This window comes from Cebidichthys violaceus, unplaced genomic scaffold (genome assembly GCF_023349555.1).
Source record: "Cebidichthys violaceus isolate CVI_PGR_0920_01 unplaced genomic scaffold, fCebVio1.0.p SCAF_4, whole genome shotgun sequence".
NCBI classification, from domain to species: Eukaryota; Metazoa; Chordata; class Actinopteri; order Perciformes; family Stichaeidae; genus Cebidichthys; species Cebidichthys violaceus.
The window spans coordinates 272,501-285,110 of NW_027176594.1; the positions used below are offsets into that span (position 1 = coordinate 272,501).

The following is a 12,610-nucleotide window of genomic DNA, read 5'->3' on the forward strand; positions in this document are numbered from 1 at the left end:
GTGTGTGTGTGTGTGTGTGTGTGTGTGTGTGTGTGTGTGTGTGTGTGTGTGTGTGTGTGTGTGTGTGTGTGTGTGAACAGGAATGGTGGACCCATCTGTGGCTCAATGAGGGATTTGCGTCCTGGATCGAGTATCTGTGCGTGGACCACTGCTTCCCGGAGTACGACATCTGGACCCAGTTTGTCTCGGCCGACTACACCCGCGCTCTGGACCTGGACGCGCTGGACAGCAGCCACCCCATAGAGGTGAGCCGGGGGGGCGGAGGGATGCGCTCGATACGCCGGCTCCGCTGGGACGCGTTGTCTCATCTTTACGGTCTCTACCGTAGTTTTGTCGGCGAGATCGATGTATTGAGTGTAAACGGCTGAGAGGACGACTGTATAGCTACGCCGTCACCAAGAAGTTCCTTTTAGAAGTAATTGTTAGTCCCGGTTCTACCTCTCAAGGACCTAAAAGGTTTCTTCAGTTTGTTTGTGTTTCCATAGCGATCTAATTACCTGTGAAGATTTAGCACATTAGTCGGCTGTCGTTTGATAAAGCAGCACGACTCGTCTAAAACATCTGCACCTGTTATTACTATGCAGAGGAGGAGAGTGAAAGTGAGAGTGTCTCTCTCCACAGTGAGTCATCTGTTGATCACTTCACCGTTAGAACGTAACATCAGAAAGTCATTAACAGCTCTCTATCTCTCTCTCTATCTCTATCTATCTATCTCTCTATCGCTCTCTCTGTCTCTCTTTCTCTCTATCTCTCTCTCTATCTCGCTCTCTCTCTATTTATTTCTCTCTCTATCTCTATTTATCTGTCTCTCTCTATCTATCGATCTATCTCTCTCTGTCTGTCTCTCTCTGTCTCTATCTCTCTTTCTCTCTGTGTCTCTCTCGGTCTCTCTGTCTCTCTCTCTTTGTCTCTCTCTCTCTCTCTCTCTCTCTCGGTCTCTCTGTCTCTGTCTCTCTCTCTGTGTGTGTCTCTCTCTCTCTACCTCTCTCTGTCTCTCTGTGTCTCTCTCTCTCGGTCTCTCGGTCTCTCTGTCTCTCTCTCTTTGTCTCTCTCTCTCTCTCTCTCTCTCTGTGTGTGTCTCTCTCTCTCTTGGTCTCTCTCTGTCTCTCTCTCTCTCTCTCGCTCTTATATCTACAGTATGTCTCTTTTCTCAGTTTACTCGATGAAAAGCAGTCTCTATATCTTCTGAACAGCAGCGCTACAGTCTGCCTCTGTAACGTGTGATGTGTTCGGTGCTGCAGGTGAACGTGGGTCATCCGTCAGAGGTGGATGAGATCTTTGACGCCATCTCCTACAGCAAAGGAGCGTCCGTGATCCGCATGCTGCACAACTACACAGGAGACGAGGTTGGTTTGTCGAAGGCGTGCGGCGCTGTCTCCGCGTCTCCACGCTGTTCCTCGAGGTTCACCTCTCACTCTTCCTTTTGTAGGACTTTAGGAAAGGAATGAACGCCTATCTTTTGAAGTTCCAACATAAAAATGCTTCAACAGGTAAGAGCAGGCGAGCGCACGTTTCCCCTCCGAGACGTTAAACCGGGTTTTCCTAACCCCTTCTGTCCCCGGTCTGTCTTCCACAGAGGACCTATGGGACTGTCTGGAACAGGCCAGTGGAAAACCCATCGCTGCCGTGATGAGCTCGTGGACCAAGCAGATGGGCTTCCCCATCATAGAAGTGGAAGAGGAGCAGGTGAGCTTCACTGGAAACACGAGCAGACAAGTCAATGTCTGACATTTTGTTTGTTTTGTTGATCATCCATCAACTTCTCTCTTCTCTCCTTCTTACTTCACAATGAAAAGTGACAAAGTGTTTGTCTGGTGGCTGGTTCTGATTTATAAGCCTGTTTGTTGATTCACACACACACACACACACACACACACACACACACACACACACACACACACACACACACACACACACTCTAACCGTGGTGTTCATTTTTAGCAAGGTGACGACCGCATCCTCAAGATCTCTCAGAAGAAGTTCTGTGCCAGTGGACCACACAATGGTGAGTCTTTATGTATTATATTCTATTATATGTTGAACTATATTTATTATACATTATAATATACTAAACGCATCCTGTATTACACTATGTTACACTGTTACTGCGTTTCACCTGATACTATGTCTGATATCCCATACATTATTATTTTATTACATTATGTACTTTATTATATTTCTATTATAGTTAACGTAATCATATTATATTTTTAGTCTGTTGTGCGCTGTCACTTCCTTTTTAATTTTGTGTTTGAATTGCTCTCTCGTGTAGTTTCTATTTTTTAGTTCTGCTGTTCTTGTGAGTCTTATTTACATTCTACATCCTCTAGTTATCTGTATTTATTTCTGTCTGAATGCGATCGGGTTCATCTCATCTCATCTCATTGCTCGTTGTCCATCAGGTGAGGATTGCCCCAGCTGGATGGTCCCCGTTAGTATTTGTACCAGCGAGGACCCCAAATGCACGAAGCTCAAGGTTCTGCTGGACAGACCCGAGACGACCATCACCGTGAGCGGCGTCGCTCCCGACCAGTGGGTCAAGGTGAGGTCCGGTCGACTTGATGTACCGACGACTGAGGATTTATGGTGATCTGGTAGTGAAATAGTTTAATGTGGATCAGTCCCATCTGGTCGTTATCATGCTCATGGATCAGATTGATGCGTCTCTCTAGTTGTAGTTCATGTGGAATATTCATGTGATCACTCGTTTCTTTAAATGATACATCTTTGCGTTGTCTGCGGCATTAAACCATATATCTGTCTAAAAGGTTATGAACATACAAACGTGTAAAACTTTAAGCTGAGACGGTCACCGTGTTTGTTAAAGTTAAACTTTGAACCAAACGGGATGCGGCTTCTTTGAGCTGAATTAATGAGTCACGAGAGAAGATTCCTCCATCTGATATCATGGAAAGTTGAAGCAAAGGTCACAGACTGGGAGGAAGTGGGCGTCGGACTCGCCCACGGGTGTAATTACTGCCGTGGATTCTGGGTAAAAGTGTCACGAGCAGCTCCTTTCTGTTTCGACCGATCTGTTTCACGAAGCAGGATTTGTGGTCATCGAAGTAACCTCTGGGTTAATTAACTCTGGGTTAACTCTGGGCTAGCTCTGGGTTAGCTATGGGTTAACTCTGGGCTAACTCTGGGTTAGCTATGGGTTAACTCTGGGCTAACTCTGGGTTAGATATGGGTTAGATATGGGTTAATTCTGGGTTAGCTCTGGGTTAACTTTGGGTTAACTCTGCGTTAGCTCTGGGTTAACTCTGCACTCCAACCGTGTGAAACAGACTTGTTAGCAAATATAAAATAAATATGTTCGGATCATCTGTTAATGATCGGCTCGTTCAGCTGAACCATGAGCCTCATGAGCTACAGATCTCTCCTAATGTTCAGTTAAATGTCCGAATTATTTGGGGAAGTTGTTCCACCACGACGAGCCGTTCTCTGACTAAAGCCTGGGGCTCATTGTGACGATGCTGGTTGGCTCCCTTACAGCCATGCTGGATCGGAGCGCTCGGTCTGACCCAGTTGTGTCCCTGCTGTTCACAGATCAACCCCGGCACCGTGGGCTTCTATCGCATCCAGTACAGCACGTCCATGCTGGAGAGTCTGCTGCCGGGGGTCAGAGACCTCAGCCTGCAGCCTGTGGACCGACTCGGCCTGCAGAACGACCTCTTCTCCCTGGTGACGCTCGCACACACACACACACACACACACACACACACACACACACACACACACACACGGCTGTACTGCCGTGCTACAAAACAGTAACAATGATTTCCCTTTTTCTTCTTGATGAAACTCCACTTCCCCTCCAGTGTTAACAAATACAGAATAGACGAGGGGAGGAGACCGACAAAGGCAACGTGAGGGATGGTGGCCGAGGAAGACACATTTTTGGATGTTTTTAGAAAAAGATGTATACATATTTGTTTCATTGCTGTGAAAATATGTCATTCAAACAACTGTAGATATTACATTTTCTCACCAAAAACACAATTTTACAAGAATACCTTTGAAGTTTTTGGGGAAACTGTGAAATACTGGGCGTGAAAGAAGAAGCTCTTCATGTCAGAAATATAAATCATAGCAAACTGTTTCACAGCACTAAGAGTTCTTTATTGTTTGACTTTTATTTGACTTTAATTGTTCTGTTAGCTGTGATTTAAGTTTGAATGATAAAGCCTGCGACTGGTCTCTGGGGAAAAAAAGAGCTTTTAACAGATATTTACATAAATAATATGTATATATAAAATATCTGAAGGGCAACATTACTCCTTAGAAAAGGAAAACAAATTGTATAAAACGCAAAAATTGTTTTCTAAAAGACCAGAAAAAAAGTCAAACTTTCCATTTCTGTTGAGTGAGTTTGGCCACGAATGAAATTCGACTCTGTTGTGATGCAACAGATGAAGCTTGACTCTTAGCTCATCCTCCTCTTCCTCCCTTCTGTTGTGAGTCAGTTATTTAACCTCTGATGAAGAGAACAGGGTGGGATGCTTTAAGGCGATTTTAATCAGACGTGACGAATTGCAGCAATGTTCAGAGGATCCATCAAAGGCATCTCGTCATCAGTGAGTTTCAGAGGTTCTGATGATTTTAAACAGAACAGCCGGATCATTAAAGGTTGATCGTTTCTGTCCTCGCATGGATGTAAAACTGTGTTGGTGAAGAGTTTAATACCGCGCTCCGTCTCACGTTGCTCCACGTTTAGCTTCATTAGCTTCTAAAATGAGAGGAAACTTACAAACCGTCATCCTCCCGACGGCGCGATGCTTTCATTCTGCGGGACTTCATTTACTCTAGAGAACCAGAAAAGCTTCTCCTGAACTTTGTCGTCGTGGCTTCAGTCTCGTGCAGGCATGATCAGCACGGTGGAGGTGCTGAAGCTGATGGAGGCGTTCGTCAACGAGCCCAACTACACGGTGTGGAGCGACCTCAGCTGCAACCTGGGGGTGTTGTCCTCGCTGCTGTCCCACACCGACTTCCACGAGGAGATCCAGGAGTTCATCCGGGACCTCTTCACCCCCATCGGCCTGGAGCTCGGCTGGGACTGCAAACCGGGGGAAGGTGAGGAGCAGCAGCGGACGTCTCATTTATTTTATGTTTTTATACACGATACCACTGTAAACGGTGTGTTTTTTCCCGTGTGGTGATGTATAATTTTGCCCAGACCTCCTGAGTGGCTCCAGGCTGACCCTGTCCTCTTGGAGGTCTCGGTGTGAGACAAAGACGGTAACTTGAGCGTGATGGGTTTTTTCCCCGTCCCGCAGGCCACCTGGACGCCCTGTTGAGAAGTCTGGTTCTGGGGAAGCTGGGGAAGGCGGGACACAAGCCCACGCTGGAGGAGGCCCGGCGGAGATTCAGGGACCACGTGGAGGGCAAGCAGGTCCTGCCAGCGGACCTCCGGAGCCCGGTGAGCCGACTAGAAACACTGAGCTTCTCAAACCACCCGTTAAATGGGATCATTAAACACCATGAACACCTGGCAGCATCGTGAGGGAGTATCGTGTGTCTGTGTTCCAGGTGTATTTAACGGTGCTGAAGCATGGAGACAGCGCCACATTGGACACGATGCTGAAGGTAAGACGGCAGCGAAACACGAAGATGTTTCACCCGAACGTCTTCACTCCGGGTCACGAGGTCTTTATCGATTTGTTATTTAACCTTTTATTTAACCGGATAACTGGATTAAAGAAGCGATTTCATTCAGAATGACGACCTGAGCGAGAGACAGAGACGGGAGGAGAGACAGAGACGGGAGGAGAGTCTTCCCCGGCTTTAGTCCATCGTGTTCCTGTGTCCTCTTTTCTGCCATGTTCTCCAATCATCTCTTTGGTTCTCTCTCTCTCATATATATATCCGTTCTCTGTCTTGTGTCGCTCCAACCCTTTCAGCTCCACAAACAAGCAGACATGCAGGAGGAGAAGAATCGCATCGAGAGAGTCCTGGGCGCCATCTCTGCCCCCGACCTCATCCAGAAGGTCCTCAGCTTCGCCCTCTCGGTAACTCGCCGCCGCGTTGACTTCCTGTCGCTCAGTTTTGGTTTTGGTTTCTGCGGCTGATGGAGGGAACGAGAGAAAGTGTCGCTTGTTGTAAAGTTCTGTTTTTGTTTTGGAGGAGAACATCTGACCCAGTTTCTATTCCTTTTATATTGGTCTGGACTTTGAGTCGGTTTGTAATTCAGTGCCGCTTTGTGGCTTAATGATTACACCGACGCCGTGAGAGACAGTGAGGCGCTAACTACAGCAACGCAACAAGATCAATGTCCAAGTTAAGTTTGACAGGATTTCCCAGCAGCCAGTGAGCTGCTGACTCCATCTCCTCAGCTAACCTCTCTGTCTCTCTGGGTCTTCTCCCCGACAGGAAGATGTCCGTCCCCAGGACACAGTGTCCGTCATCGGGGGCGTGGCTGGAAGCAGTAAACAAGGCCGGAAAGCCGCCTGGAAGTTTGTCAAGGACAACTGGGAGGAGCTTTACAACCGCTACCAGGGCGGCTTCCTCATATCACGGCTCATCAAGGTAAGAGACCCTCCCGCTGCTCCTCCGTCAGGTCAGGCGTTGATCTGTCAGCGTACCATGTTTAACACAAAGAACTACAGCTACTGTCCTCGGTGGAAAAGCAGGAGCGTTAATCGTTCTGGGTCTGGTCTGCTCAGGTTGGACATGAACTCACAGTGTCTTCAAATCTCTTGTTCTTGTTCACGTGTCTTTGCAGCTCACAGTTGATGGATTTGCTATCGACAAAATGGCCATTGAAGTGAAGGTGAGAGTGCTTATTATTATTATTATTATTATTATTATTAATTAGGTTCATTAGTTTTTGAGGGGAAAAAGGGTTTATTCCATATTTTGATGATTTGTAAAATATCAATAATTGATTGTTTTATTTTCTGGAACAGATTTTTAAATGTAAACTGATTTTAAATCAGCTGAATTATGTTACAAAGACCCATTAATTGACCACTAGGGGGCAGAATGACCTCACAGTAAAACAGTCCTCATATACCACATGCACAAGTCCTACTAAAGCTTTGTTTACACCGGCGTGAGATCCATAATAAAATAACTCAAATAACTTCATAGAGTCTAAAAGTCCACATTTATTGAAATGATATGGGTTCTATTCGTTATAGAAAGTTGATTTAATAGAAAATCAGACGTCATAGACTTCAGTCTGAGCCTGAATGGAGCCGTTTGGACCTGGTGGTGTTGTTGAGCTGCGATCTGGACCGCTCCGTGTGTTTGTGTCTCATCACAGAGCTTCTTTGAGAGTCACCCGGCGCCGTCGGCCGAGCGCACGGTGCAGCAGTGCTGCGAGAACATCAACCTCAACGTCGCCTGGCTGAAGCGCGACGCGGACGACATCTCTCAGTATCTACTGCAGCGCAAAGCGTCCCCCGTCTGAGGCCCCGCCCCCCCACCCCACCCCCTCCCTCCAGCGCGGACCTTCCAGCATCATAGCTGCCTCAGCCCCCCTCCCCCCTCCCCTCCCCTCCACCCCCCCGCAGACCAGAGCTGGAGACCAGAGCGTACTTACAGCGAGCTTCATTACTCTAAAGAAACTGTATGAAACAAGAAGGCAAAGCCAAGAATTTAACAACGTGTTGGAAACACAAAGAGACTCTTTCTACGTTAACAAAAGCAAATTCATGTTAGTCAGACCAGGAATGTAGTTTTACCCCATTCTGCCCTCGAGCAGACGGCACTTCAACATCCATCAGACCACAGACGCCCCTCCACCCGATCGCTGACCCCGCTAACGCACTCTGTATGCACACCTCCCTCCATCTCTGCGTCGTAGCTGAGAAAACTGTGAACCCCCCCCCCACACACACACACACACACACACACACACACACACACACACACACTTTTATTTCTCCTGCTGCCACTCATTTTGAATGCATGAATTGTGATGTTTCTGCATTTGCTGCTTTGTTTACTTCGGTTTGTTTTCTGTACAAACAAATTATTTTGTTCCTATTTTTTAGTTTTTTGTTTAAATCCCCCCCCCCCCTCATTAAGTAACTCACCCGTCCTCCCTCTTTCTTTCGGGCGTTGTGATTGGGTGACAGCAGAGTGGGGTTAATAGTGTGTGTGTGTGTGTGTGTGTGTGTGTGTGTGTGTGTGTGTGTGTGTGTGTGTGTGTGTGTGTGTGTGTGTGTGTGTGTGTGTGTGTGTGTGTCCGTGTCCGTGTCCGACAGCACTGATCCTCCATCACTAATAAACGGTTAAGACGAGGCGAGCAGCGCTAGCATGGTACTACTTTAAACTGCATAATGCAAGTTTTTCTTTTGTTTAGTTTTGTTTTTGCAGACAATGTTCTAAAAAATGGAAAGGTTCATGGTTACCCCCCCCCCCTGTATAGTTTGAATCATCAACATATTCGATCTCCTGTTTCTTTATCTCCCTCCGATGAAGTGAAGATATCGGCATGTTTTATGAAACAGATGCTGTGATTTATTTAAATGTTGAGATAATCTTTGATTCTGAGGAGAGGAAGAAGAAAGAAAAAGATCACAACTCTCTACTCTTCGGGGCCTTTTGTTTGTTTCCTCCGTTGTGACGTAACATCAGGACTCTGATGAGGGTCCGGTCCGGAGGGTCCGGTTCTGGACTTTTGTGGACGCGACGGATGGACTGGACTCCGCTGTCAGACCCGGAGGCCTTTAAAGGGGTTCGACTGGTTTGCAGTAAAAATATTTAACACTGAAGTGAAGATAGTTTGATTTCCACATAACGTCAAAATGTATCTAATGTGACAGATTATGCAGACTTGTTGAACGAGTATATCTATATAGAATTTACAATTTGATGTGGTTTTTGAAAAACATCCCGACCCGAGTCATCCAACCTGTTGTCAAGACGACCCCCCCCCTCTAACATTTGTTGTTGTTTTTCTTTTTTGTTTTGTTTCTTTTTTTTGTTTAAAACTACAGTTGGTGTTCATTAAAGTGAAAAAGGATTATAAAAACAGACTGTGTGTGTGTGTGTGTGTGTGTGTGTGTGTGTGTGTGTGTACGTGTCTGTGTGTGTGTGTGTGTGTGTGTGTGTGTGTGTGTGTACGTGTGTACGTGTGTGTGTGTGTGTGTGTGTGTGTGTGTGTACGATCCCATATGTCGCCCCAAAGAGATCAATACTAAATATAACATGAAATATATAGAACTACAAAAGTGTGAGACGTTATAGATTGTTAAAACTGGGATTTCAGATTAACATGTTGTGGAGCATCACAGCTGCTTCCTTCTGTTAGCTTCTGCTGCTACAGATCAGTACAGAGCACCGACACAATAACACACCTCTACTAGAGCAACAAGGCAGCATTCAGTAAGCTGCCTACTCAACCAGCTAACATGCAGGAGCTCTGCAGGTTCTCACTGTGTCGGACCACGATGACACTCTGTGTGCACGAGCAATTCAATAGAAAACATATTGTACAGCTGTCTGTCCTGTAGAATCTAAACTGTGTAACAAGTAGTATACATGTGGTGCATTAGAGTATGTACAGTACAAAATGACCAAAGTCAATGCTGAGCCAAGCTTTAATTTGCCAATGCTTTACAGAGATATAAAGAATAGAATGACATGAGTACAGTAAATATAGAGTGAGCTTTACCTAAATGTGTTCTTTATTTCTGCTTACTAAAATGAATAGTGTGATTGAATAGAGTGTTTCTGTTCAACGAAAACAAAACCAATTCACAAATTGGCCCATGCAGTGGGTTGTGCAATCAGTACAAAGATACACAAGCACCCATTAGCAGGTCAAATCAAAGCCAAATAACCTACATATTAATAAAATCATTACAGAGCATCTTCATTCAGGAGTCAGTACGTCTACTCATCCAGCATCAAACATTGTTTTCAACTTGAGTTACACGTTCATAACATTTTTATTTTCTAAATGTGTGTTCTGGTCGTGAACATGGGCGATGAGTGGACCGATACCGAGACTGGGATTCTCCCGAGATGTATTCAATAACAACTCATTTATTTAGGCTCAATCAAATTCAAATAAAAACCCTAAATAAGCCGATGCTGCTGCGAGAGAAGCGAATCTTCACAAATGAACATTTATGATTTCTGAAGTGTAAATGCAATCGGGCAGAAGTAAAGCGCTAAAGTTGGTGATGTTTTGTAGTTTCATTTCGCCATTTTTAAGAACATGACAACTTGTGTGATATTTTTGTGTGAATCTCTTAAGCTGATGTTGACCACAGACCTTATCTCAGACATCTAACCAGAAACACATTCAGACAACAGAAAACGTCAGAGCGAGGAAACAGGAAGCGCAAACATGCTGAATCATGTCTGGGTTTTAGGACTCGTTCCTGCAGCACTCTTTGAGACTTTACGCTTTGTAATCAACGCACATCATTGCAACACTTCCACCATTGGAGCAGCTTGTGCACTGAAAATCACTGTGGACATTTTGCGATTTGTAACAACGAAATATGTTAGCGAGAGGGATTTTAGATTTCCCAAGATTATTTAGAGCCTCGGTCAGTTTTTTGGTTGTACCAGTGAAAGAAAAAAAACTTTTTTTGGGCTTCAATACTTTTTCGAACACAAAGACGTGATTGCTCCACATTCCATGGTCAATGACAGAATTGATCTGCTTGATGACGATGTCTGTACAGGTTGTGGGACAAGGGGACGCGTAAGAGTAGATGACCAGCAAGTCACCGTCACTGCTGACAAGTTTCAAGTTCTGCAAAACCCCCAACGCGCCATCTTCCGCTTTGTTAACGGTTGCTATGGCAAGTCTCTGGCCGTTGTACACGGCACCTTTGGAGAGCCGCTCCTTCACCTGGTCCTCGGTGTTGTCCGTGAAGACTTCCTCTTCCAGCTGTTCTGGGTCCTCGGTCTTGATGCTTAGAGCCAGACTGAACATACCGTCTAACTTGTACCTGTCAGTAGAGAACACAACGTGTTACAAGTACTCCCACTTATTCAATACTAGGGATCGAGCATCATTATAGGCTTTTATCGATACTGCGATCGGTTCGGTTCTTTACAGACACTCTCATCGGTTCTTTTTCATCGCTAAATTATTGTTTCTTAATATATTATTTAAGAAAAATAATTCAGAACCGGATTAGAAGTTATTTATATTTTAACTAAATGTTTCTAGAGCAGCAACAGTAACGTTTACAACAGCAGATTCACCAAATAAACGTGTTAATATCTCACTGGAAACAAATGTAAAATGTCAATAAATGAAATGATATATTGAGAGAGGAGGGGCTGCTTTCTCTCAGTGGACTGAAGAATGTAAAGAAACTAAGTTAGCCTACATACAGACAGCGCTTGACTATTAACTGAGCTATCACACTGTGCTTTTTACTGGTGGTTATAATTAAACCAGAATGTTAACAAAGTACCCATGATGGAACCAAATAATAATATACAATAATAATAATAACAGATGTATTAATGATGAACAGATTGATTTACATTTTCTCAACATTTTTAAAATTCTTAACAGTCTGTGAGAATAACAACACCGCCTTGACCGGACAGAGAGAGGCAGATTCTGAAGAGTTGAAATAAAGTGTACATTAAAAATGAGAGCAGTGCAGAGACATTCTCCACCTGAAACAGACTTCATGAACACGATGGATGGTTCTTCATTGCTGGAGTGGATGGTCTGCCGTGTCGTCTGGCAATAACGAATCGACTTAAGATGTTTTGATACTGATGTCACAAGTTCAAACTACTCTGTTTAATACTAGCACAGCAGCAAGGTATCCTATTTTTGAATAAGAGGAAGAAAATATCATTCTACCACACTAACAATGACTGTGCTTGAAGGTACGACCAGGAAAAGACTCTCACATTCACCATCCAACACTGCCGTCTGCAGACACTTGTGCCATCAACTAACCGCTAACCTTGATGCGTTAAAATAAGACAAAGAGACAGTCGGGATGTTGACTCACTTGTCCTTGACGTCTTGTATGAGTTTCGCAAGCTTGCTCTGGTCCAGAGCATCCAAACTTCCAACAGACAGGAAGAATACCAGCAGCACAGTCATCCAGCACAGTCCAGCCATCTGAACACAAATTTAAGTTTAATCACAGAGTGCAATATTTTCATTACCTGGATAGAAAAAAAGACATTTAAACTTGTACCTGTCTGATGTTCAATGGAGCCTCTGAAGTCTTCTTCTTCTTCTTCTTCTTCTTCTTCTTCTTCTTCTTTAGGTGGCGATGTGTTGCTGCAGTGAACACAGTCAGAAGGAAGGAACACTTTTATGGAGGAGCGTGAGACCGTTGCCACACCCTCAAAGTGGTGACATGACCGTATGAGGTCATGATGTGTTCCATCACTTTGCAGGGTGACGTTTGTGGTTCTGTTGAACTGTATTGTGTTTCACTGACAGGTGATAATAAAGACACGATTAGGAACCTTTACTGCCTGTATTCATGTTAACCCTTTCAGTGTGGCGTCACCAGTGTACCACTACATTAAGAAGCCTAGTGTGTGTGTTGTGAGGCTGAGCTACATAATGAGATAAAGGGCTGTTGGATAAGTTGTAGTTTGAATTTTGGAGATTAGCGACACCTGCAGCATGGCTCCACGCCTTTATCTGGAAGTGTAA

At 44.8% G+C, this 12,610-nt stretch overlaps 1 protein-coding gene and 1 long non-coding RNA gene across 2 annotated transcripts in view; one reads left to right on the forward strand and one right to left on the reverse strand.

The window, feature by feature from the left end:
* The window catches only part of npepps (aminopeptidase puromycin sensitive), a 19,004-nt gene extending 8,752 nt beyond the window's left edge, over positions 1-10,252 (forward strand). Inside the window, exons 10-23 of the mRNA XM_068727516.1 lie at positions 81-245; positions 1,242-1,346; positions 1,430-1,490; positions 1,577-1,686; positions 1,942-2,005; positions 2,403-2,542; positions 3,550-3,684; positions 4,854-5,073; positions 5,277-5,419; positions 5,530-5,586; positions 5,901-6,008; positions 6,370-6,525; positions 6,722-6,769; positions 7,265-10,252. Coding sequence (XP_068583617.1) covers positions 81-245; positions 1,242-1,346; positions 1,430-1,490; positions 1,577-1,686; positions 1,942-2,005; positions 2,403-2,542; positions 3,550-3,684; positions 4,854-5,073; positions 5,277-5,419; positions 5,530-5,586; positions 5,901-6,008; positions 6,370-6,525; positions 6,722-6,769; positions 7,265-7,411 — 1,659 coding nt within the window. The 3' untranslated portion in view covers positions 7,412-10,252. The remainder of the gene's footprint in view (positions 1-80; positions 246-1,241; positions 1,347-1,429; positions 1,491-1,576; positions 1,687-1,941; positions 2,006-2,402; positions 2,543-3,549; positions 3,685-4,853; positions 5,074-5,276; positions 5,420-5,529; positions 5,587-5,900; positions 6,009-6,369; positions 6,526-6,721; positions 6,770-7,264) is intronic.
* Positions 10,253-10,825: 573 nt separating this feature from the next.
* LOC137885328 (uncharacterized) lies at positions 10,826-12,228 on the reverse strand. Its single transcript, XR_011104798.1, has 3 exons — positions 12,141-12,228; positions 11,949-12,061; positions 10,826-10,916 (listed from the first exon to the last, which is right to left on the reverse strand). It is a non-coding gene; the product is annotated as an uncharacterized lncRNA (long non-coding RNA).
* Positions 12,229-12,610: the final 382 nt, after the last annotated feature.